The following is a 25,501-nucleotide window of genomic DNA, read 5'->3' as shown; positions in this document are numbered from 1 at the left end:
GGCACACGCCCGCCAACCGAAATATTGCACAAGTGCGGGATGACGTTGAGACACTCGCCCGATGTCATCGCGTGTCATTTTACGATCGGTCAGGTTGGGCATGCGCCTGCCCACCAAGCTAAAAGTTCTCCCCCAGGTAAACTTTAATATCCATAAACAGTTACCAAATATAAAGGTTTTCGGTTTCAATTTTACGTAACACAGATCTAACAAGGCTAACTGCATTCGTACTCAACTTTTAAATATTGGGGTAACACAGAAGAGCAGTGGACACAGCGCTTGCATTTACTTGCCATATTTTTGGGGCATTGAGATGGAGTGATCCCCAAAGGGACTGTTCGTGCAAATTCCATTTCTTTTTACGCAGTTAGTTTAACCAGAAAGAAGATTAATAAATTGAGCTTATTAGTATCCTAACTCTGTCCAAAAATGTTGGTACCCAACCACTCTGATGTGATTTGTGCATGAGCGATATTAATCTTTAATTTCATCAGCTGGTCAAACATATACTGAACAGTTTAAAAAGGACTTTTAAAAAGCACACAAGGAAATTGACCTAAGATGGCTGCCACAAGTCACCTGATGTCTAGTATTACAGTTTTTTGTATTTCCAGTTTTCTGGAAGGTCCCACTGTGGAATATAATTAAGACATGCCCAGACATCCTCCTATGGCATTTCACACCAGCTGATGTCAAGAATTACTTCAAAAGATGTACTGAAACTCTACTGGACCTTACATTTGCATTTCTATAAAGTTACCTCTCAAGCGGAGAGAAAATATCGACCAGGACAATAACTATATGGAAAAGTGTTCTTCCTATCGCATCAAGATGGATAATGGATCATTTAAGTGTTAATAAAAACAAAAAACTGCGGATGCTGGAAATCCAAAACAAAAATAGAATTACCTGGAAAAACTCAGCAGATCTGGCAGCATCGGCGGAGAAGAAAAGAGTAGACATTTCAAGTCCTCATGACCTTTCAATAGAACTGAGTGAATATTAGGAGAGGGGTGAAATATAAGCTGGTTTAAGGTCGAGGGGGGAGAGAAGTTGGGGGTTGGGTGGTGTGGTTGTAGGGACAAGCAAGCAGTGATAGGAGCAGATAATCAAAAGATGTCACAGACAAAGGAACAAAGAGGTGTTGAAGGTGGTGATATTATCTAAACAAATGTGCTAATTAAGAATGGATGGCAGGGCACTCAAGGTACAGCTCTAGTGGGGGTGGGGTGGAATGACTAGTAGGGCGGAAAGACTAGTAGGGCATACAAGATTTAAAAATAATGGAAATAGGTGGGGAAAAAAATCTGTATAAATTATTGGAAAAAAGGAAGGGGGAAGAAACGGAAAGGGGGTGGGGATGGAGGAGGGAGTTCAAGATCTAAAGTTGTTGAATTCAATATTCAGTCCGGAAGGCTGTAAAATGCCTAGTCGGAAGATGAGGTGCTGTTCCTCCAGTTTGCGTTGGGCTTCACTGGAACAATGCAGCAAGCCAAGGACAGACATGTGGGCAAGAGAGCAGCGTGGAGTGTTAAAATGGCAAGCGACAGGGGGGGTCTTTCTTGCGGACAGACCGCAGGTATTCTGCAAAGCGGTCGCCCAGCTATGCCTGTCTCTTTATGGGGTATGTGAAACATTCCTTGTTCCAGTCCTACTCCAGCCCCCTCCCACAACTCTTTCTCCGGTACATCGATGATTACTTCGGTGCTGCTTCATGCTCTCGTCGGGACTTGGAAAAATTTATTAGTTTTGCTTCCAATAATTTATATCGATTTTTCTTTTCCCACCTATTTCCATTATTTTTAAATCTTGTATGCCCTGCTAATCTTTCCAACCCACCCCCACTAGAGCTGTACCTTGAGTGCCCTGCCATCCATTCTTAATTAGCACATTCGTTTAGATAATATCACCACCTTCAACACCTTTGTTCCTTTGTCTGTGACATCTTTTGATTATCTGCTCCTATCACTGCTTGCTTGTCCCTACAACCACACCACCAACCCCTCTCCCCACCTTAAACCAGCTTATATTTCACCCCTCTCCTAATATTCACTCAGTTCTGTTGAAGGGTCATGAGGACTCGAAACGTCAACTCTTTTCTTCTCCGCCGATGCTGCCAGACCTGCTGAGTTTTTCCAGGTAATTCTGTTTTTATTCAAGAGTTAATAGCTGGGACATTACAGAATTTAATCACCTCAGCCCTAAAATAATAGCCACGGCCTGTCAGACATGAGCTAAGCAAATACCTTCTGAAGTCATTATGGGCAGAGAGGTCATGTATTAGAATAACCATTTTTGAAATGTCTTTTATTACAACATGCAAGCTGTGAAGCACTAGTCTGAAAGAAACCTGCCAATGAGGTAGTAATACTCTTCCTCTCCACTTCATTCCCAAGTTTCAAGACCCTATCTTAATGACAGTTTGAAATCCAGCACATTGAATGGAACATCAGATGCAAAAGTAATCAACCTTTGGAAAATACGGATCACGTTTTTAAAAAGAAATTGGGCAGAATTATCCCAGTTTTCACTAAGTGTGGTAGTGGGCAGGTAAAAACCATCGGCAGCAATGGTGGCTTTTCTTTTTTTTAATTCATTTATGGGATGTGAGCTTCACTGCCTGGAGCAGCATTAATTGCCCATTCCTAGTTGCCCTTGAGAAGGTGGTGGTGAGCTGCCTTCTTGAACCGCTGCAGTCCATGTGGTGTAGGTACACCTAGTGCTGTTAGGGAGCGAGTTCCAGGATTTTGAGCCAGTGACAGTGAAGGAACGGTGATATATTTCCAAGTCAGGATGGTGAGTTACTTGGAGGGGGACCTCCAGGTGGTGGTGTTCCCATCTTTCTGCTGCCTGTGTCCTTCTAGGTGGTAGTGGTCGTAGGTTGGGAAGGTGCTGTCTAAGGAGCCTTGGTAAATTCATGTCGTATCATCCCAAACCTGCTGCATCAATTATGCATTCCTGGGAAACACACCGTTTCTATGGTGGCTGGGGTCTCATTCGCTACACCATTACCTCACTGCTTCATCACGCTGAGTGCCATATTTAAAATCCAGCTGTGCACACACCTCTCAGTGCTTCCAGCTCAGGACCGCTGCATAGAAGACATGGCCCCAAAAGGCAAAAAGACTGCAGCTCCCAGGTTCAGTGATGCATCCCCCGAGCGCTTTTTGGATGCAATGGAGGTCTGCCGAGATGTCCTCTGCCCCCACTCTGGCTGCAGGATGGGCAACGGCATGACCAATCCAGCATGGGAGGCAGTGGGCAGTGGTGGTCAGCACCAATGCCCAACAAAAGCGAACAGCCACCAAGTGCCACTACAGGATAAATGGTCTCATCTGCTCCACCAGGGTAAGTCACCCGTCTTATCACTCTCAACTCACACACTCACAAACCCATCACACATCCAGAGGGATTTCACACCTCAGGGGACAACACCACTAACTCTCACACATACCCTCACATCTCCATCAGGCTCATACCCTCTCAAACTCGCATCCTCATTCCCATCCACGACGCCACTCACCACAAACATTCCATGCAGTGCCATGTGTCCTGCACAGTCTCTCCATCTGTTTCCATGAAGGAGAAACTGGCTCATATCAGCAGGCAGAGGTCCCAGGCCGGGTGTGGAGTGGCCCACATTAGGCCCCTCACTCACTTTGAGAAGTGTGCTATTGTGCAGACTGGTAAGGACATGGCCTGTGCCTGCGGTGATGGTGAGGTCGAAAGCGAACACCCATGTGATGATCCTGCACCACATCATCCCTCTCTCAATGCAAATGTGAGTGCTCTCTCTCCTGCTTCTGACACTGCTGATATGTACTAATTATCTCTACTCTGGTCCACAGGGAACCCTGCCAAGCGACTGGCGCCCTCAGCGAGTCAATCCCTCACCTGCATCCATGTCTTTATCTCTAGCCAAGAGGACTCTGTCTCCATTGACAATTTGAAAATAAGCAGCCTTGAAATCCTGTCACAGTGCTTATCCACACCCTCCACCAGTGCAGAGACATACACCTTGATGGGTCCTAGATCTCGAGCAGGTTCGAGTTCACAATCTGGTGGTACCCAGTCCAGTTCCCTTAAGACCATAAGACCATAAGACATAGGAGCAGAAATTTGACCATTTGGCCCATCAAGTCTGCTCCGCCATTCAATCATGGCTAATAAGTTTCTCAACCCCATTCTCCCGCCTTCTCCCCGTGACCTTTGACTCCCTTACCAATCAAGAACCTATCTATCTCGGTCTTAAATACACTCAATGACCTGGCCTCCACAGCCTTCTGTGGCAATGAATTCCATAGATTCACCACTCTCTGGATAAAGAAGTTTCTCCTCATCTCTGTTCTAAAAGGTCTTCCCTTTACTCTGAGGCTGTGCCCTCGGTCCTAGTCTCTCCTACTAAAGGAAACATCTTCCCCATGTCCACTCTATCCAGGCCTTTCAGTATTCTGTAAGTTTCAATCAGATCCCCCCTCATCCTTATAAACTCCATCGAGTATAGACCTAGAGTCCTCAAACGTTCCTCATATGTTAAGCCATTCATTCCTGGGATCATTCTTGTGAACCTCCTCTGGACCCTCTCCAGGGCCAGTACATCCTTCCTGAGATATGGGGTCCAAAATTGCTCACAATATTCTAAATGTGGTCTGACCAGAGCCTTATAAAGTCTCAGCAGCACATCCCTGCTTTTACTTTCTAGTCCTTTCGAAATAAATGCCAACATTGCATTTGCCTTCCTAACTACTGACTCAACCTGCAAGTTAGCCTTAATACAGTCCTGGACTAGGACTCCCAAGTCCCTTTGCACTCCAGATTTCTGAATTCTCTCCCCATTTAGAAAATAGTCCTTCCCCTTCCTGACTCCCTCAGCCACCCTTACTTCTTCTGCAACCCTTAGTCCTTCCCCCTCATGACTCCTTCCTCCAGCCTCACTTCCTCCTCCAGCCTTACTTCTTCCTCCACCCTTACTCCCTCCCCTCTCTACATTCCTTCCTCTCCCTGGACTCCCTCCCATTTCCGCACACCTTCCCCCCCACAGACTCCCTCCCCTCTCCGCACTTCTTCCCTTACACCCTTCCCTCTCCTCACTCCTTCCTCCCTCTGAACACCTTCCCTTACACCTTCGACCACCACCCCCTAGCTACCATCATCTTCCCTGTTACCCCCTCCTACCCCTGTACTCCTTAACCCCCTCCCAACCTTCCCCCAAAACCTTTATTCCCTTACTAACCTCACCCCCTGACACCTTCATTCCCCCCTCCCAACCTCACTCCCCGCCACCTTCATTCCCCTCTCCCAACCACACCCCTTCCTGACACCTTCATTCCCTCCTCCCAACGTCACTCACCCCCACCCCCGACACCTTCATTCCCTTCTTTCCAACCTCACCCCCCCCAACTCCCCTTCCTCTCCCAACCCCTCAACCATTATCTGTTGTGAGCATCAACGGTGACTTTCCAACTTCCAGGAGCTGTTTCACAGCACAGCCATGTCCATGAGAATCCACCCAGCATGCCATGGACCTTCCTCCAGTGTGCCGTTGCTGTTGGACTCTAGTATTCTCTGCTCTCCGGATGTCCACAATGTGGGCAAGGCCCTGGTAGTAAGTCCCAACTTCTGCATGTCACAGTTGTCAAGACATGTCCTGCACCGGCGTGTTCTCCCACCAACATGGACGGATGATCCAACGGGGTGGGGGATGAGTCTGGTGGGCTGGCCTTTTAATGATATGCTGATATATTACAATGAGGTTCCTGATGTCCGACAATGGGGAATGCGGCCCGCCATCGACAGGCTGAGCAGATGATCACAAACTGGTTTCACGATGCCATAAAACTGATTTTTGGCCTTCTCGCCATATTTTCCGCTCACGCCACCAAACACGTCCAACACCAGAGGGAATGGACAATTCTGCCTATTGTCTCCAGCAATTGCATTTTAGAATACTATGATAAAAAATCTGCTGCAACCACAGATACCAGCCAAGGACTCATAAACAGTGAACTCTCAATTTTTTTTACTTTTTAGCATGGAATTTTAATTTGGACAAAAAGTAACTCCCTACAGTATAGCTTTTGCATACTTGTGTGTGTATGTCTGTGAGTGTGTTGCAAAGCTTGGGCTTGGATTTACATTTTATGAATATTTTTATATCTTTACCTGGGTTGATTTTTAACATGATAAAAACGAACCCCATTTTGTTTTTGAACTCAAGAAAGACTGCCAGGCTAGTTTCTTTGCAATCAGCACATAAATGGTTAAGCACAGACACTGAGTAAATGCCTTCATCCTTGCTAAATTTACAAAAAAAACCCTGTTACGGTCAAACTTGAGTGGTATAATAGGGGGATCATTTTTACCCCTCCTCATGTGGCTGAAACACTTGGTTTTTCTCAACTCTTCACTCAAGGACTGATGCTGTGATCCAATAACATGAGAGAAGCACTTGTAAGGACTGCTGCTTCAAAAATCACGAGAGCACAGCTCATGATTATCTATCAACTAAAATGAATGAATGCAAGATCATCAGCTGCTTGCCTACATTTTCTTGCATGGCACATCCTGTGAGTACTGTTCCCCACTGAGAAAGTTGGATCACAGAGCCTCATGTCTTTTTAACCTTTGGTGAATCTTGACGTTCACTATGTTTTTCAATAAAAAAGTAAACTTGAAAGAAAATGGTTGACAATCTGGTTCCATCTCTTGTCTCCTCATTTTCAACATCTACATCCTGTGCCTTGGCAAAATCATCCCGTAGAATAGGACCAACTTTTATATGTAAGTTGATGAAATCCGCCTCCAGTGGATATCAATTCATAGATGAGCAAGAACTTTCTCCAACGTAAAATCAGTAGGATCAGGACCTTTCCAGTCAAAAACTCTGCATTCTAGTTCAAAAGTCCCCCACATCCCTCCTCAATTGGTATGCAGCCCTGGTGTGCTATATTACTCTCAGTTGAGCTAGGTTTCAAGCCGAATATCCTATTCATTACTATAACTGTCCACTTTCACCTCTGCAACACTAGCCATATCTGTTCTTCATCCTCATCACTGTTGAGCTCTCATCCATTCTTTTGCCATCTCCAGGCTTGACATCTCCAATGTTTTTCTTACCAGTCTTGAGTTCCATCCAAGGTAAACTGCAATTTAACCCAAACTTACCCCATACTGATGCCTGAATTTTCGCTCCTCAGTCGGTTACAGTCAGGAAATTTCCTAACTTAGCAAACCTGCCTCAGAAGAAAGTGTCCTGACCCATCGGATCTTTTTTCCAGTGGAGCAGGTGCTAACTGGAGTTGGACCTGCAGCCCCCAAAAACAGTGCAGAGGTGGCTACAGGTGTTGACGAGTGCTGAGGCGGGCTGTTTAAAAGGCCCACCTTGGTGCGCTGGGATTTTCACCCCGGTTGTAATAATAAGAATACAACAAAAAAAAACAACTCTCTAGCCCTCACCCCTCACACCCACTCACCTCTTCCACACACACTCCCCATGCCCCATCCATGCCAACCTATGCCCCTCTACCCACCTCTGCTCTGTCATACCTTCCATACCAACCAATACCAATATAACCACCCCACATTGCCCCTCATATCCTCCATGCCAATCCATGAACTCCTACTCATCCCCATGGCCCTTTATAGCCCCTATGTTAACTTAGTGCCAACTCATGCCAACCCAAGACCCCCACCCATCACCCCTTGCCCTTATACCCTCCATGCCAATCGCCAAGTAGCTACCATGGGCAGGTTTCAGGATCCATGGTGAGATGAAATAAAATAAAGTTTGAAGTACCTATTACAGGCATCACTGTATTAAAAAAACTCTGATTGATAAAAGCCCATTCATACATTTAAATCTCTTCAAGTACTTAATCCCTTATAAGCACAAACAATTGTATTCATAGCCTCACATCAAAGACAGCTAGTCTCTTTATAGCCACTTGGGGCTGTCAATCAAACTATGAACTTACAGGCTCCCCACTGTGATGATGATAGGTTATGGAAACAGTCAAGCAGAAATAATGCTATAATGATAACACTCACCCTTATGTCTCCAAACACCTATTGAAATTGCAAGCACCAATTTTTTTTTAACTGTAAGCTGACTCTTTTTATCAAATTTAAAGGGCAGGGGATTTAAATGATGACAGCATGACAGTTCAGCAAATATTTTCCACTTTTTAATGCACCTTCATGACTACTCTTAATGATCGCAAAGGGGTACTTGACCTCTCCAAAAAACTTCAGTAGGTTTAGACATTTCATACAAATGTGTAAAGCCCACAGTTTATGTTTCAGAAACCTGGCTAACCAAAATTGCTTTTATTTGAAGGCAGCTGCAGTTTTAAATGTGCTGCTGTCTCCGTAAAGAGCGGATGTGTGAAATATGTCCCGCCCTCATTTCCAGCTGCGCCCCTCCCTGCCCCCACCCCCGGCAAAAGTGGGTGCAGGATTCAGGAGGGTGGGACTTCCATATTCTGGGCTCTGGCGCCATTTTGGTTAAGATAGGCAGCCCTGCCAGCTTTGCGAAAATTTGGGCCTGTGTTCTACACTCCAACAACAATCCTTTTCCATGCTCCAATGTAGGAATACAGAATGCTTGCCCTCAGTTACAAGTGCCTCCCTGCCTCTGCATTCTTCTCCAGCTTTTAATAAGTTATAATACAAGCTTATTTCTATAAATCAAGAAACTATACATAGCTATCATATTTTTCATGTCAGCTATATTTTCTGGTAGGTTATGAGGCACAGCAGGAATCAGTAAAGTCTGTTACATTGGATGTCTTCAGGACTTTGAGGAACTATTCAGTTAACAAGTCAATTGTTTTTGTCAGAAAAAGCTCTCCAGATAAAATAGAGAGAAATAGCTTTAAAATTATGTCTGTGTTTTTGTTTGTAATTAGAGACAATAGGTAGTTAATTCCATTGACGCTCCAGGCAGAGGGCAGCAGGTAGTCTAACACCGTTCTCTTGGCCCTGTCACTTTAGCAGCACCCAAATGCACATGCACGGCATTAGGGATAGAGTGGTTTCTCTGCTGCTGTGGATGCTGGGAAAAGAACAAAATGTCGCTTCTTTCACAGAATAATTTCATACTTCATGCGATCCTAAACCAAGGAAAGTGTGTGCCGACAGCATGATCTTTCCTATTCTAGCCTGGATGAATACATGAACCCCAAAGGAAACAGGTGGACTTGAAAATTTAAGAATACAGTACAATATGCTTCATTCATATAGGATATAAAATATAAATATAAAATATATCTTATAAACATATAAGATCCTCGGTGGACTTGATAGGATAGATACCAGGATGATGTTTCCACTCATGGGGGAGGCAAGAACTAGGGAGCACAGTTTAACAATAAGGAATCTCCCTTTTAAGATGGAGATGAGGAGAAATTTTTTCTTCCAGAGGATCTTTAGTCTGTGAAATTCTCTTCCCCAGAATGCAATGGAAGCTGGGTCATTCAATTTATTCAGGGCATAGTTAGACAGATTTTTTATAGACAAGGGAGTTAAGGATTATGGGGGGTAGACAGGAAAGTGGAGTTCAGACCACAAACAGATCAACCATGATCCTATTAAAGGGTGCAGCAGGCTTGAGGGGTCGAATGGCTTACTCTTGCTCCTAAGTCCCATGTTCCTATGTTACTATATTCATGAGTGGTCCTCATATTTTAAATTAATCTGTATGAAATCAACTCAGCCCATTTTCCTTCACTAGACTTCAACATGACAGTTTAATCGAATGCAAGTAAGCAAATTTGTTTAGCCATCAAACGACTCTGGCTCAATGTTAGATCACAACCATTATGATCAGCAAAGTACAAATACTGGTATATTATCTTTCAAATCAAATGCTTTAGAACCATTCAATACTACTGCTGGAAATCAGCAAGACAAGTGGGGCTTCTCGCCTGTGGTTTGCCCCTGTGTATATCCTTCTGCCCGTGAGAAGCCTCTTGGTTCACAGAACCTCTCACACAAGGTGGCACAGGGCTGTCAACAAAGATACTCAACTACTGTGGACCAACCTTTGTGAGATTAAATACAGTAATATTTGCAAACCGTGGACAAGTATCATATGATCGAACGTCACGTGATATGACATAATATAATTGATGTAAAATGGGCAGGCGTCACATGATCAATTCTCCAGAAATATGTGCTAGAAGATTGGCAACTGCAGTAGGATCAGGTTTCAGAAAAAAATATAATTGAGTGGAATAGGTCCATGTAATTCATGAGAGTTGCACACGTATGAATTTTGACAGCCATGGAACAACTTTACATCCTGCGGAATGGCAATCCGACATTGATTGCCACTCCATGGAAGTTCTGGTCTGTTATTTCCTGTACACCAATACTATCTGATGTGGCTTGTCTTCTTGTCAGTTAATATAAAAGTACTATTTTCTTTTACTTATGAATTTTTGTGGTATTAATCATTCCTTACCAATGGGGGAATTGGTCTCATTTATGTTGAGGTATATCTGTAATCACTATCATTAAATTCAAGCAGCACCTCTGACTCTATTACATGACTCAGTATATGTGATGGGAGCCATTGTGAACCTTAGGGTGGTTATAAAATGCGAATGGAACAAAATGGAGGCTTAGACAGACCAAGAAAAGAGATACATGAAGAACAAGAGCAACTGTAAGTAACATTAGGCAGTTGGAAATGAATATCCTAGTTACTTAGCAAGTTCAACTAGGGGAGTTTGGAAAAACAATAGCACTGGAAAATACTTCTAGCAGCACAATGCCAAACCACTGTTGTAAATGTAAACAATACATTATAAGCCTTAACTTATCATACCAGTACAAGAATGTTCTGTCTCAACTGTTAGGCTGCTATACACCAGTTGTCAATATAGTTTAACCATAGGTCTAGAGTGACAATTGTTTCCATATCCTATTCTGCACTCATCACTACCACACTTCACTGTCTGTCTAGTGCATGTGTTCAACACAATGCTGAAACCTCAGGGTTGAGGTAATACAAAATGTGGCTGACCTTGGGCCTTACCTTCAACAAATAGCCAACATCATTGCTTTGCAAAATGTCACCTACAAAGAATGCTAATTCATTTTGGTTCAACAATGCAACGTGTTTTGATAAAAACAAAAAACTGCAGATGCTGGAAATCCAAAACAAAAACAGAATTACCTAGAAAAACTCAGCAGGTCTGGCAGCATCGGCGGAGAAGAAAAGAGTTGACGTTTTGAGTCCTCATGACCCTTCCGTTCTGTGGAAGGGTCATGAAGACTCAAAACGTCAACTCTTTTCTTCTCCGCCGATGCTGCCAGACCTGCTGAGTTTTTCCAACATGTTTTGAGGTAGCTTACTCTAACTGTGAGGTCTTGTAGTTCAGTAAGGTCATGCCCCTGCCTCTAAGCCAGAAGCTACAAGTTCAAGTCCTGCTCCAAGACTTATTGGCTATGAAAGAAGTGTTAATAGTGTGGTTCAACAGGTTGATAATCAGTCTGCTAATCCTTCTAACACCTCCCCAAAAAAGGGGAAAAGTATTTGTGAAGATATGATACTAACAAACATAGCTCCATACAATTCAATAAGTTTAAAATCTGTGTCACTTTTCTTGACCATACATCTCACTGCTGCTGACAACACTGGCAAGTGCTGAAGTTACTCAGGCTGCTGGCTTTCTCTGGCTTCTTTTTGAACATTAGTAGATTATGTAATTTTTTTACTTACCTGGTGGAAAAATGTTGCCTTCTCCGCAGGATCGCTCTGTTTGAATTGGATTTCATCATCGCTGTCTGGGGGCTCCTGTTTCACCTGCACAATGTTTGGCTGAAGTTCTCCTGTTGGTCTCTCATAGGTACCATTGCTGTGGCTCTTGTTGCTATGACAGGGAGGCCCCTCATCCTCCTGTAAAGCCTGCTGTTGGCAGAGTTCTTCTTCTGTCTCCTCAGGGTGGCTTTCAGGCTGTTGAAGCTGCTCGTGGGGTTTGGAAAGTGTCTGTAATAAAAACATCACAATAATTCATCTACTTTACAATATAAAGTATGGAAAATATTTTCACACATATCCACATATGGTAAATGCAAAAGCTACATGGTGAATCGTATGAATTTCTGCTCTCGAAGAAATGCTTTCTCCAACAAGAACATACATGAGGAATTTTGTGGATGTAAAGATCAATGGGCCAATAGGACTTCATATTTGTTGAAAATATGGGTATGAAACCATAAAATTACCCCCTATATTCAAACTAACATCAGTTTCAAAAGTAACTCAATTACTTCCCTCATTAAAAAATAATTTAAAAATTATAACAGATAGGGTTGATTTTCTGAGTTTTATAGAATCAAAGTTTTACAGAATCAACAAACAAAGATTCTTGCCTTAAGAGCAAAATGATAAGCTAAAAATATGCATGGGATCCTTGACTTTCTAAGTAGATGCATAGAACACAAGTGCACGTATGTTATGATAACCCTTCATAAAATACTGGTTGAGTCTCAGTGAGAATATTGTGTCCAATTCTGAGTACCAACCTCGAATAGGTGCAGAGAACATATAGAAGAGATTTACAATAACAACAACAAAAACAAAATATGACGCCGAACCACATAAGGAGTTATCATTGTTATACTCCTGATAGATAATTGGTGAAAGAAGAAACCAGAGCAAGTCTTTACTTGGAATAGATTTATTCATAGAATGAAACATTGCAGGTATATATCTCCTGACTCCATTCTACTCCTTTGTCAGTAAGTATCTATTTACATATTATCCTCCTTCTTCAGGTACCATGCCATAAGAGGACATTGGCAGCCATAGACTTCTATTGGATTAGTCCATGATTATACTTGGCGAAGTACTAAAATGGTTTGCCGTTGACTTCTATAGCATGGCTGAGGGGAACCAGTAGATGTAATATATTTAGATTTCTAAAAGGCGTTTGATAAGGTACCGCACCTAAGGCTACTTAATAAGATAAGAGCCCATGGTGTTGAGGGTAGTATATTAGCATGGATAGAGCATTGGTTAACTAATAGAAGACAGAGAGTTGGGATAAGGGGGGCATTTTTAGGATGGCAACTTGTAACTAGTGGAGTGCCATAGGGATCAGTGCAGGGACCACAATTATTTATAATATATATTAATGACTTGGATGAGGAAAGTGAATGTATTATTGCCAAGTTTGAAGATGACACAAAAGTAGGTAGGAAGGCACATGGCGAGGATGACACAAAGAGTCTACAGAGGGATATAGACAGGTTAAGTGAGTGGGCAAAAACTTGGCAGAATAAAATGTGAGAACATGTGAGGTTATGCACTTTGGCAGGAAGAATAGAGGAGCTGAATATTATTTAAATGGAAAAAGCCTACAGAAAGCTGCAGCACAGAGAGATTTGGGTGCCCTCATGCATGAATCACAAAAAGCTAGCATACAAGTTCAGCAAGTAATTGGGAAGGGAAATGGAATGTTGGCCTTTATTTCAAAGGGAATGGAGTATAAAAATAGGAGTCTTGCTAAATCTATACAAGGCACTAATTAGACCACACCTAGAATAGTGTGAACAGTTTTGGTCCCCTTATCTAAGGAAAGATATATTGGCATTGGAGGCAGTCCAGAGAAGGTTCACTAGGTTGATTCTGGGTATGGAGGGATTTTCTTATGAGGAGAAGTTGAGTAGGTTGGGCCTGTATTCATTGGAGTTTAGAAGAAAGAGAGGCTGCCTTATTGAAACATATAAGATTCTTAGCGGGCTTGACAGGGTAAATGCTGAGGGGTTGATTCCCCTTGTGGGAGAGTCCCACAAGGGGAGAGAGTGGGCATAATCTCAGAGTAAGGGGTCACCCATTTAAGACAGAGATGAGGAGGAATTTCTTCTCTCAGTAGTGAATCTGTGGAATTCCTTACCACAGAGAGCTGTAGAGGTTGGGTTGTTAAGTATATTTAAGGCTGAGATAGGCAGATTTTTAATCAGTAAGGGAATCAAGGATTATAGGGAAAAGGTAGCAAAGTAGAATTGAGGACTATCAGATCAGCCATGGTCTTATTGAATGGCAGAGCAGACCTGATGGGCTGAATGGCCTACTTCTGCTCCTACATCTTTTGGTCTTATGGAAACTCTTCTGCTCTTACTGCCTGCCATCAGGCATGCTGGGAGGATTTATAGGCTGATGATCAACTTGAATGGCCACATTATGAACACACCTTCCATGTCCATCAAGTCCTGAAGTGGGACCTAAACCTGGAGCTTCTGGCCCATGGGTAGGAATGTTACCACAGTGTCACAAGATCTAAGTGTCTCTTTACGTGTGCTCAAGTAGTATCCAATCAATGCCTTGCGCCGGTATGCATTTAATGTCAATTGATACAATTAATAATTAGGTCAAATGACAAAAAGCTTGGTCAAAGAAGTAGATTTTAAGAAGTGACTTAAGGAGGAAAGCAAGGTAGAGAATTTACCAGAATGATACCAGGAACATGAAAAAATATTGGGAGGGGTTTTGATAGAGTAAATAAGAAAAAACAATATCTACTGGTAAGAGGAGGACACAGATTTAATGAAATTGGCAAATGAACCATAAGCAAGATGGGGAGAATTTATTTTATGTAGCGAGTTGTTGTGATATGGAATGCACTGCCTGAGAGTGTGGCGGAAGCGGATTCAATAGTAGCTTTCAAAAGGGAGTTTAACATAGACCTAAAAAGGAAATCTTTGCAGAGCTATGGAGAAATGGTGGACTGGGACTGATTCAATAGCTTTCAAGGAGCTGGCAAATCATCGCACAAATGCGAAAAACAAGCCTGAAGAGTTTTCAAACATCTAGGCCTGGAATTTTGTGGACTTGTGGAGACTCCGTGGACTTTTAAAAATGGCAGGATCCGCATGTGGAAGTGCTGCCCCCTTTTACAACAGATCTCATTTTCTCTGGTGGGAGAAAATGGCAGGGTGTGCCTCAGACATGAGAGAAAACCTTAGATAAGGGGACCAAAACTGTTCACAGTATTCCACATGTGGTCTAATTAGTGCCTTGTATAGTTTTAGCAAGACTTTCCTATTTTTATACTTCATTTCCTTTGAAATAAAGGCCAACATTCCATTTGCCTTCCCTTTTACCTGCTGAACTTGTATGCTAGCTTTTTGTGATTCATGCATGAGAGCCCCCAAATCCCTCTGTGCTGCAGCTTTCAGTTTTCTCTCTTTCAGCTTTCAGAGCTTTCAGTGCTGAGTTCAAACAAACAGCATTTTCACTGTAACAAGGGCCTCAACCCGCAGTGTGGGAGTCACAAATTTTTAGAGTAGACATAAATGCTCTTGAAGGGTGGATAAGATCAGTAGAACTGTCATTTTGGGAAATTATTTAATTCCCCAGCCCTTTAAAAACTAAAAAAAAAAACAGGCTACCAATGTCAGTGAGAGTTCAAATAACTCTGTTCTAGGAGTGACAACAGTTGTTTGTTGACATTTTCCCAATTGCCATTATTATGTCATTGTGACAGTTGGTTGTTTTCCAAAAGCTATAATTATCTCAGAAGGGGTGTCCTAAGTTCACTGTTTGATTGACAGCTGAAAGTGTTTATCAAACAATTAACTGTCTCTGATGTGGGTTTATGAATAGAAGTTTATATTTGAAAGAGATTAAGCACTTGAGGAGATTTACAAGTTTTGAATCAGCTTTCATGAGTGGGAGCTTTTTTCATATAGTTAAGATTGTGATAGGAATTTAGACCTTTATTTTATTTCATCTCAACATGGCTCCTGAAGTCTGTCCGTGGTTAATACTGGTTGAGTTGGCATGGAGGGTGTAAGGTCTAAGGGTGGTATGGATTGGCATGAGTTGGCCTTATGTTGGCAGGGGGCTATAAGGAACCATGGCGGTGGGTGGGGTGCAAGGGTTGGCATTAAGTTGGTATGAGGGTACGGTGGTGGCATGGGGAGTCAGTGGAGGTATGAGGGGTGAGGGTTAGAAAGCCTAAAATTTAATGAAACAACTGAGACAAAGTCCCCAAGAACCAAGCCGGCCTGTTAATCAGCTCATCTCAACATTTGGCATCCCCTGTGGCCACCTCTGTTCTGCATCTGGTGGTGGTGGGCCCAAGTGTATCACACCTCGGCTCCCCCAGAGCGAAAATGGGATCTGAAGGAATACTTTCAACCAAGGTGGATCTGTTGAATCGGGAAATGTTGGCACTGAAAATACAGCCTCTGCAGCAAAAATTATATTTGGCATCCTTCAACGGCTCCCATCTTCATTAATTCCAATGCCTAGATAATTCAATTCACTCCACTTTGCATTAAGACAAGTCTGAGTGCACAAAAATATACTGGTTGTGGTGTTGACTTATGCACCTCGAGCTAGCTAGCTGCTCCCCTAACCCAGTTGTTTGAGCACAGTTATGACCCAGCATTATGGAAGATACCTAGCTTTGGCCTAGCCATAGAACAATACAAGATACATACCAACTGTTCAACTTGAGTAGCAAATGGAGAACAGTGGAGGGAAAATTAAAGATGGAAAATTAGACCTAAATATATAGGCAAACATTGGGTCATAGTGAGTAAAGGCTATTCTGCCAAGCTAACTTTCCTCATCAACGATTCCTCAAATCAGCAATGCTACCTAACACTGGAGAAAAATGTTTTCCTTTCCTCTGCTTGTAAACTGATTAATGATGATGTTGAAGAGCACATTTTTTTGTGATTTTTTTGTCTAGAGACAACAATAAGCATTCTCAGATTAGGTACAATACTGATTAGTGTTGAATTTTGGGAAATACTGCTGGAAGCGCATGTTAAAAATTCAGACACACAGATCAGTGATTTCTGTCTATTCAGTTTATCATACTAGCAGCGTGAATTTGTAGACCCAGAGTTTCACAGAATCAGGCCAACTCCAGAGGCCGTTAAAAACGACAGGCAGGACCAATTTTGTGGATTCCTGCCCCCATTTCTGGTGCTGGCAGTTATTGCTGGCCTGGGATAAAGGTGCCAGTTGTGAGCCTGTATCCTTCACTCCCAACCCGGCTGGCTCCATTTTGGGTTAGGCATATCACATCACCCACAATTTTCATGGAGTGGGGCCAGCTTCTCAAGGTCTCATGGTTCACGACTCCTCAGAGAAGCCTTGAACCATAGTCTAGGTTCAGGAACATTTTGACAGCTAAGTCTAAAAGGTCTTACCCATGCGCCCCCATTCCCTCTTCCCTTCTCCACTCATATCCCCATGTCTCCTTATATCCCCTATACCCCATCATATCCTATCCATGCCCCTTCATATCCCCATGCCCCCTTAATGCCATCTTTACCCCCTTTATCAGATGGTCAGACATTTGCTTCTCTAGGTGGTCTCATTATGAATGTTTGGCTGAGCTCCAAGACTCACTACTGGAATCAGCTCAGCAGGGGATCTGTTTAGTCAGCTTGAGGGGGAGTGTTAGCTTCAACTGATTGACATCTTTATGAGGTTTAAGAAGTTATTATTTTACTTAATGTGGTATCTCAATGTCTGCATGTTTATTTGAACAAGATTAATAGCTGTGAAGGGGGAAAGCTTCTGTTTTAATACTATCAGTGGCTGCATCTAATTGACACTTTTATAAATTTGGAAGAGCAGCAGTTTTTTTGAAAGTAGATTTTTCTTGGGTATCCTTTGGATTTTTTTCATGAGCATTTCAAACACACCACTGTTATTGGTTTTGGTTCATTGGTTCTATATATAGGGTTGTAAGGGGGCATGAGACACATGGAGGAGGCATGGGGATAGGGTGGGCTGCTGAGGGGTTGTGAAGGGCATGAGCTACAGGGCCTAACTGCCTATACTAAAACTGGGCCAGTCTGAGAAAACCGAGACGTGTCTTCTAACCTCCTCACTCACCCGCTTCCATGGCCACTTCCAAACTGCCTCTAGAGGTGGTGGGGTCAAATCCATCCTACCCCCAATACCCCAGAGTAAAAATATGGTGGTGGGGGCTCATTTGAAGGGGACGGGTCTGCGGGGCTAGGAAATTTCCTGGCTCGACTTTCCCACATCCTCACAAAAATCCAGTCCGTAGAATCATTATCAATCTTTCTATACAAGCCTATTACCACTGTTTAGCTCCAACCATGGAAGAGCAAGCCCCACTGCACGAAACAATTGTGCTCCATTCCTCACCACATCTGTCATTAACATAATAGAGTCAGCTTGCTCAGCTAGTGCTAATTAGATTAGTGTTATGACCTGCTAAACCTGGGAATGATTTGAGATCACCTAGACTCATTTTATTTAGGTTGCTTTACAAAGGAGAACTACTTCCAAAGGTTGTTCTCCAATGCTGGCTCCCAGTTCAGTGGCTATGAAAGCCACTTTACTTATGAGGCAGTGCAGTTTCTGCAACATTGACTTATGACCAGTGAATTCACCCAAACTGTCTCCTAAATGGCTGCAAATTTCCTCAGAGCCGCTTCTGCTCTGTCACTATAGCTTTAAAGAGGAAATTTCCAGGCTGTGTCATTGACGTTTCTATCTTCCCCAGTGTTCAAGAAGGGCTTTGCAGCCTACTGATGGAAAAGCTTCTTTGCTGTCAAGGGTTTTAGGGATAAATTGCCATCTTCATATCCTGGCTGGGTTGCCTGAGCAGACCACTCACTTGCCATTGGAACTATCAGTTTCATTCCATTGAATAAATGCAGCAAAAATGAAGTGGGTTGTACAATGAGTTGGCAAACTAGGTTACTGTCCAGCCAATGAAGATAAAAGTTTGCTCCTGACTATTTCAATTAGTTTGTCTACTGATCACTTTCACCTCCGAAAGCACAGTACCCTGGAGTTTATACTGGGTTGTGGCCTCTGGAGGCAGGAAAGGAAACTATCCATTTTGGTGGTTCTCCCTTTGTCTAAATGCAGATACACAGCAATATATACATATTTTTGTATTTGCTATTCAGTTTGGGTATGCTGCCAATGATGAGCACACAATAAAAATTAGCTAAAAGTATTTAACCCATCAGTCCAGCCTGGAACTTAAGCAAAGATGTTAAAGCACAATCGACAATTCTTCTTAGCCCAATATGCCACACAACCTCATTGATATCTTCTTAAGTGTCCTCTCCCTGGCAACTATCCGTGACTAAACCAGGCTGTTAGCAACTGTGGTGTCTTATTTGACCCTAAGATGAAATACACATCCACACCTGCACTAAGACAGTCCGTTTCCACCTCCATAACATTGCCTGACTCTGTCCCTGCCTCAGATTATCTGCTGATGAGACACTCAACCATGCCTCTGTTACCCCTAGAATTGCCACTTCCAATGCACTCCTAGTTGGCACCCATGTTCTACACTTCATAAATTGCGGTTATCCAAAACTCTGCTGTCTATGTCCTAATTTGCACCAAAACCTATTCATCCATTGCCCCTGTGGTTACTTACCTATATTGACTCCCAGTTAAGCAACACCTTGATTTTAAAATTCTCATCTTAGTTTTCCAATCCTTCCCTATCTCTAATCTTCTCCAGCTTCATAACCCTCCAAGGTATCTGTGATCCTCTAATTTTGTCCTCTTGAACTTTCCTGATTTTAATTCCACCAATGGTAGCCGTGCCTTCAGCTGCCTGGACATTAAGTTCTGGAATTCCCTCCCTAAACTTCTCCACCTCTCTTTCCTCCTTTAAGATGCCCTTAAAACCCACCACTATTAGCAAGCTTTTGGCCATCTGCCCAAATTTCTCTGTATGTGACTCAGTGTTAAATTTTATTTCATAATGCTCCATTGAAGCCCCCGGGACACTTAATTTGATTATAGGTGTTATATAAATGCAAATTGTTGTAGTTGTAATATAATTATTTAAAAAAAATAAAATGACTTTCTTACAGTTGTATATGTTTATGAGTTCCACAGTAATAGTATAGCACTGGTAATGCAAACAATTAAGGATGAAGATATAAAACTTGATTCTGTCACTTTATTTATAGCATTTCATCAAACAAAAGTTAATAGGCAGAGTGCTCCATTGCCTTTGCACACAAGAGTGAAATTTACTGTTATAAGCCTGCAACAATTTCCATTTTTCATGTACAACTACTTCAATTCAGGAAATTAAAATGGACATAATTTACAGGGCTCTCTAAGCCATAGTAGTTTCAGAGAGAGAGAGAAGGAATGCAACTAAATGAGCCACTGAAGGACTGCATGAGGCTTAGTAGAAAGCACATCAAAGAAAGTAATACCTGTCTGTCTCAGCAGGTGGGAGACATATCCTTCTCTCTGGCCCAAGAACACAGGGCCTGTGCAAGTGTCATGCAGGGCGTAACGTTTTTATGTTGGTATCAATGAGCAGTTCAACACATCTTTTAAAATCCTAACCCTCCTGTAAAAATCTAGCAGTAGTGAAAACAAACATCAACTCAAAAGGCTGGTGTGCAAATCAACAGTCCACGGGTAAGAACAAGAAGCAGAGGTTACTGAAATAAATAAAGTGCTTTTAATGATATTTAAGGCACTGCAAATGCCTTTCAATTTACTCAGCAATTAGTTGAATCATAAGGGCCAGAGAGCTCCCATGTTTAATGACTAGAATGTGATGAGTGGCAAGACATTTATATAGCAGATTTAAACACAGGAGCTTCTCATGATGATTCCACAGAAGCATAATCTGCCAAAGGCTAATGTCAAACCAAAGAAGGCCATATTAGGAAGGGTGACTAAAATGTTGGTCAAAATATGGGTTTGAACAAAGGTGTTAAAGAAGGAGACAGAGGTACGGAGGCTAAGGGTGTTTTAGAACTTCAGGTCTAGATGGTTGAAGACTCAACTGCGAAGGATGAAAGGAGAGTGGGATATGTAGCAGGCTAGAGTTGTAGTTCTCAGAGCAACGTTGGGCTGAAGGTGGTTAGAGAGATACAGAGAAGACTAAAACTATGAAGGCATTTGAGCAAAAGGATGGGATTTTCAAATTTGCGATATTGATGAACTGGGGCCTAATACAGATCTGCAAGCACAGGGGTGATAGGTGAGTAGGACTTTGTGCAGATTTGGATGAGATTAAGTTTTTGCAGAGAAAAAGAGGATGGGATGCTGGCCATAGGAGAATTGGAATAGTGAAATCAAGAAATGGATAAGGATTTCTGCAGCAGATGGGTTAAGGCAGGAGCATAGGTGGAAGATGTTTTGGAGTTGGATGTTGTCAGTCTTTATTAAGGAGAGCTGGTTATGAGGATGGAAGCTCAGCTCAGCGTCAGACAAGACTGTGAAATTGCAAATAGCCTCGTTCAGTCTGTGATAGTGGATGGGGAGCGGGATAAAGTCAGCAGAAGGGGAAACAGAGTTTGTTGGAGGTAGGGGAGGTGGGGGGATGGTGGTGGGAGTGGTGCATGGACAATAGTTTTAGCCTTCTTAATGTTCAAAATTCTAGGAAATTATTGTCTTCACCAATACAGCTTTTAAAGAAACTGTAGTTGTCACATTCTTGCTCCAAACAGAGGAATGGTAGTCCTTTGGTCTGATTTTGTTCATTATATAACCTTTAGGTAAAATATGATGTAGACCATCTACCCACCTTACATCCTGCTGTATGTGATAGTTAACAACTGAAGGAGAACCACAGTTGCCTCAAGGGCTGGCAGGCATGTCAGTCTCCTGCATATTAAATATCATTCTGATGAAATATCATCCATCTGAAACACTGGGCGGAATTTAAATAGTTGTGGTGGTGGGCCCATCCACTAACTGAAGAGCTGATGGCACCCTTGCTGTGGCCATTTCCGGGTGCCTCAATGCAATGAAAGGCCAATCAGGCAATCTGCTGTCTTCTGTCAGGGCTCCTGAGTCCTCCAGGGTGGATGTCCTGCCTCTGAGAGCTGTTGGTCAATCAGAGGCTTACAGCTCTTCAGAACCAACAGCACTGCCAGAAGCAATAATCACTGCTGGTACTTCAGTGGACCCCAGGAGAATGATCGATGATGGAGCCCCAGAAAACATTTAAATGGAATGGATGCACCAAGGTCATTCAGGCATTCCCCAGCGAGGCTGGGGTGGAGTGGTGGGAGGGTGAGGTGGTCAGTGTAAGGGGCAGGGGTATCTTCCCATGGGGACAATTCTTGCCACTACCGGATCCCTCCATTGGGCATAGGGTTTCCAAATAGGAAGGACGACCCTGCCAGGTTGCATGATTGCCTGCCAGTGTATATGTGGTGGCTTGCCCACATGGCAATAGCATCCCTGCCACTGGGACAATACCAGGGCTAACAAATTAAGGGCTTCAATTGGCCTCCAGGAGGGAAGGCCATCCTTGAACTTTCCTGCCCTGGACTTAATTGGGAGGAGTTGGGAAGGTGACGGGCTCTTTATACTCCATTATCCAGCCACCTCCTGCCTCCCAACCTGCTCCCGAGGTGGCAGTGAGGGTAAGGAGGTGGGGCAGTGTGGTGGTGCGGGGATTACACTAAATTCCACCAATTAACTCTGTTTCTTTCTCCACAGACGCTGCCAGACCGCTGGACCATCTCCCGCATTTTCTATTTTTATTTTATGTTAAATATGAACTATTTTTCAATGCAAACTGCCAGGTTCAGATTCACTTTAAGTTTATTAAGCTCATGCTTGAGTAAAGAAGGATGTGTTCAGTGGTTTTCCATAGGCATGCACATTTTAAATGCCAAATGCCATTCTCTGTTGACACAAAAGAAGCACTGACCTTGGTCAACTGCATCTGCTGCTGGTACTGCTTTTGTTTTTCCAGGAACTGTTGATGTTGCTGTTGAACAACCAGTTGTGCCAGGGCTTGTGTGCTTTGTGGGAGTGGCGCAGAGTGTGTTCGATTAAGTGGCCTGTGGTGTGGCAACTTGTTTGAAGCTCTGAGGGTTGGTGATAATCTCTCGCCTGCTGCTGCAAATGGAGAATGAGCATGAAGAGGAGCCACACCTAAAATATAGTACAATGATTTAATTAACTGTAGCCTGGATATGATATTTTACAATGTCATATTCCTATATATTGGAGATTTCTATAATAGTTCTTACATGGTAACCTATGAGAACTGAACTGAATTCAGAGTTTAAAATGCAACATTTATTTAAAATCATCTCAATTCACAATAAATAATGGAAATATTTTCATAACAAATGCCCCCAGAAATTGCCTATTACCTAGATGCAAATGTCAGGACAAAAAGGGCCCTGAGACTCTTAATTCCAGCTCGTTCCTCTTGCAGAGACGATGGGCCGAATGGCCTCCTTCTTTGCCATAGAAATTCTGTGATTCTGTTAAATAGCTTTGAATTTCCTAGCCCATCACATGTAGGCATTTCAAGGCTGCATAGGTTGACATATTTTAGGCACACTAACTCAATCCAGCACACAGATGCAGCGTCCCCGAGAAAATTGGCCACATTACCTTTTATAGAAATACCTTACACACCTGCTTTTAATGGCTTGTTCACAGAGGTATCTAAAATACTAAAGCATAATATCAATGATAGTATTGTCACCAAGATGCCTAAAATTTCAGGTGCATTGAGGCTAACAGTTGTAGAGCAGATCTGAAAAATAAAAATGCAAGAAAAATTGCAAAGAAAATTGTCACATAACTCCAGGAATCTCAGCTGTTTTGCTGTAAGGTGACTTTGGGCCATGTTGTATCTGAATATTTGAGTGTAAATCTACACCAGCTCATCACTGATGTAAATGCAGAAAGCTCACGAGAACTGTCCTTTTAATGGGGGAACAAAGCTAGCTCACTGAGTAGCAAAGGGATTCATCAGAGAAGCCTCAGGGTGGAATTTTCCATGCCTGCTGGCATTGGGCATCATGGCAGGTGTAAGTGAACAATATGGCGGGAAGGCCAAAAATTGGTTTCACGACATTATGAAACCAGTTTGCAATCATCCGCTCTGCCTGTCAAGGGTGAGCCGTGTTTCTCGCTGGATGTCATTATGAGCCCTGCTCGCTGGATTCATCCCCTCATGCTGCATCACCCGAGTGGTATGATTGCACACCAATGTGTATCACAACAGCATTTATAAGGCATGCACCTGGTGAGCCGCACTTTGATGGAAACTCAAAGGTGAATGCACAGGAACATTGCGTAGCACTCAGGAGGGTCACCTGTTGGACCTCAAGCTTGTGGCATCAGGCATTCTGGCGAGGGCACAGGCAAGTTGCATTTTTCCAGCTGGCTGACAGTGCAGTGCCAGGGCGAGGGCTACACTGCAGTTCATGGTAGTTCACAAGCACATGTGGGGTGGGGGCTATGGGGCGGGGCAGGGGAGGAAGAAAGCGGCCATTAGGGAAATCTTGTAAAAAGTGACCATTCTCCACAGCTGAGACAGTTCAGCCTCAACCACATTAACATGTGTTGAGATTTGGGCCCCTAGCTTATCTGACCACTCAAGCAATGCAGAGGCCACCAAGTGCGCCAGAGCTTTTCACCCCTTGGGCACAGACTGCAAACTAATCAGCATTTTAGTGGACTGCAGAGCACTTGGATGACTGAGCAAGTTGTGTAATCTGCTTGCGAAACCTAGCAATGGAGCAGTCACTGGTGGAGATGCTCACAGCCACTTGCAATGTCATCATTCAGGTTTGAACCAGTCTCCCCCATGGTTTAAGCTAACAGTGCAGCCTTACAGTGCAGGTTAGGAGAATGGCTGTGCCTGAGCTGAGAGCACAGCATGCAGCCCAGTGGGCAAAGCTGCTGCCAATCAGTCAGGTGGAGTGGGGCGGAGTGGATGATGTTTCGGGCAGCCATGCAGCGCACTAAACACTGCCCATCCAAGTGGTGGCCAGCACTCTCTAAGATGTATTAAGGGGCCTTCAGACTTGACCAAAACAGGTTCTTAGTACAGCCAAGCTAACCCACATGTCTCACTCTTTCATCCTGCAGGGGGAGTACATCAGGAGCATGGAGCCTGGTGGCCTAGCTGTATGCTTCATGGCTTACAGAGAGCAGAGATGAAGGAGAAGCAAGCGACAGAGGTGCAGGGCTGGGCAGAGGGAGGAGTAGCACCCTCAGGAAGAAGGGGTGGCTGGGGCTCCCACACAAACTGCCGAAGAGCCACAATGAGCTATCACTAGTCGACACCCAGGGTCTATAGACGTCGCCTTTAATTCCTGAAGATGACTGAGAACCAAAGACTATATACGTCCAGGGAATTGGTTGGTCACATCTGCCACCTTCTGTGGGATTTGGCGCCATGGGGACATGGACGGAATCCACTGCCCATGGCAATGAAAGTGACCACAGCATTCAATTTTTATGCCAGTGGGTCCTTTCAGAGCTCCATTGGTGACCCCTTTGGGATATCACAAGCCTCCACAGACAAATGCATCCATGAGGTTACGGATGCCATTTTCGCCAAGGCACACAACCTTGTGCATTTCCTCTAGGGTCAGAGAAGCCAGGAAGCAGAAGCGCTGGGATTTTCCCAGATCTCAGGTTTTCCACAGGTGCATGGTGACAACAACCGCACTCATGTGGCGCTCAGATCTCCATGGCAAGCGGTTGACTACGTCTTCAGCGAGGACTTCC

General features: G+C 43.4%; 1 protein-coding gene across 1 annotated transcript in view; it reads right to left on the bottom strand.

The window, feature by feature from the left end:
• LOC121275947 (histone deacetylase 9-like) overlaps positions 1-25,501 on the bottom strand; it is a 636,654-nt gene that overhangs the window by 320,241 nt on the left and 290,912 nt on the right. The window contains exons 10-11 of the mRNA XM_041183848.1: positions 22,671-22,897; positions 11,726-11,992 (exon numbers count right to left, since the gene is read on the bottom strand). Coding sequence (XP_041039782.1) covers positions 11,726-11,992; positions 22,671-22,897 — 494 coding nt within the window. The remainder of the gene's footprint in view (positions 1-11,725; positions 11,993-22,670; positions 22,898-25,501) is intronic.

Source organism: Carcharodon carcharias, chromosome 3 (genome assembly GCF_017639515.1).
Source record: "Carcharodon carcharias isolate sCarCar2 chromosome 3, sCarCar2.pri, whole genome shotgun sequence".
NCBI classification, from domain to species: Eukaryota; Metazoa; Chordata; class Chondrichthyes; order Lamniformes; family Lamnidae; genus Carcharodon; species Carcharodon carcharias.
Note: the sequence above shows the minus strand (reverse complement) of the source record. Positions and strands in the feature narration are given on the sequence as shown.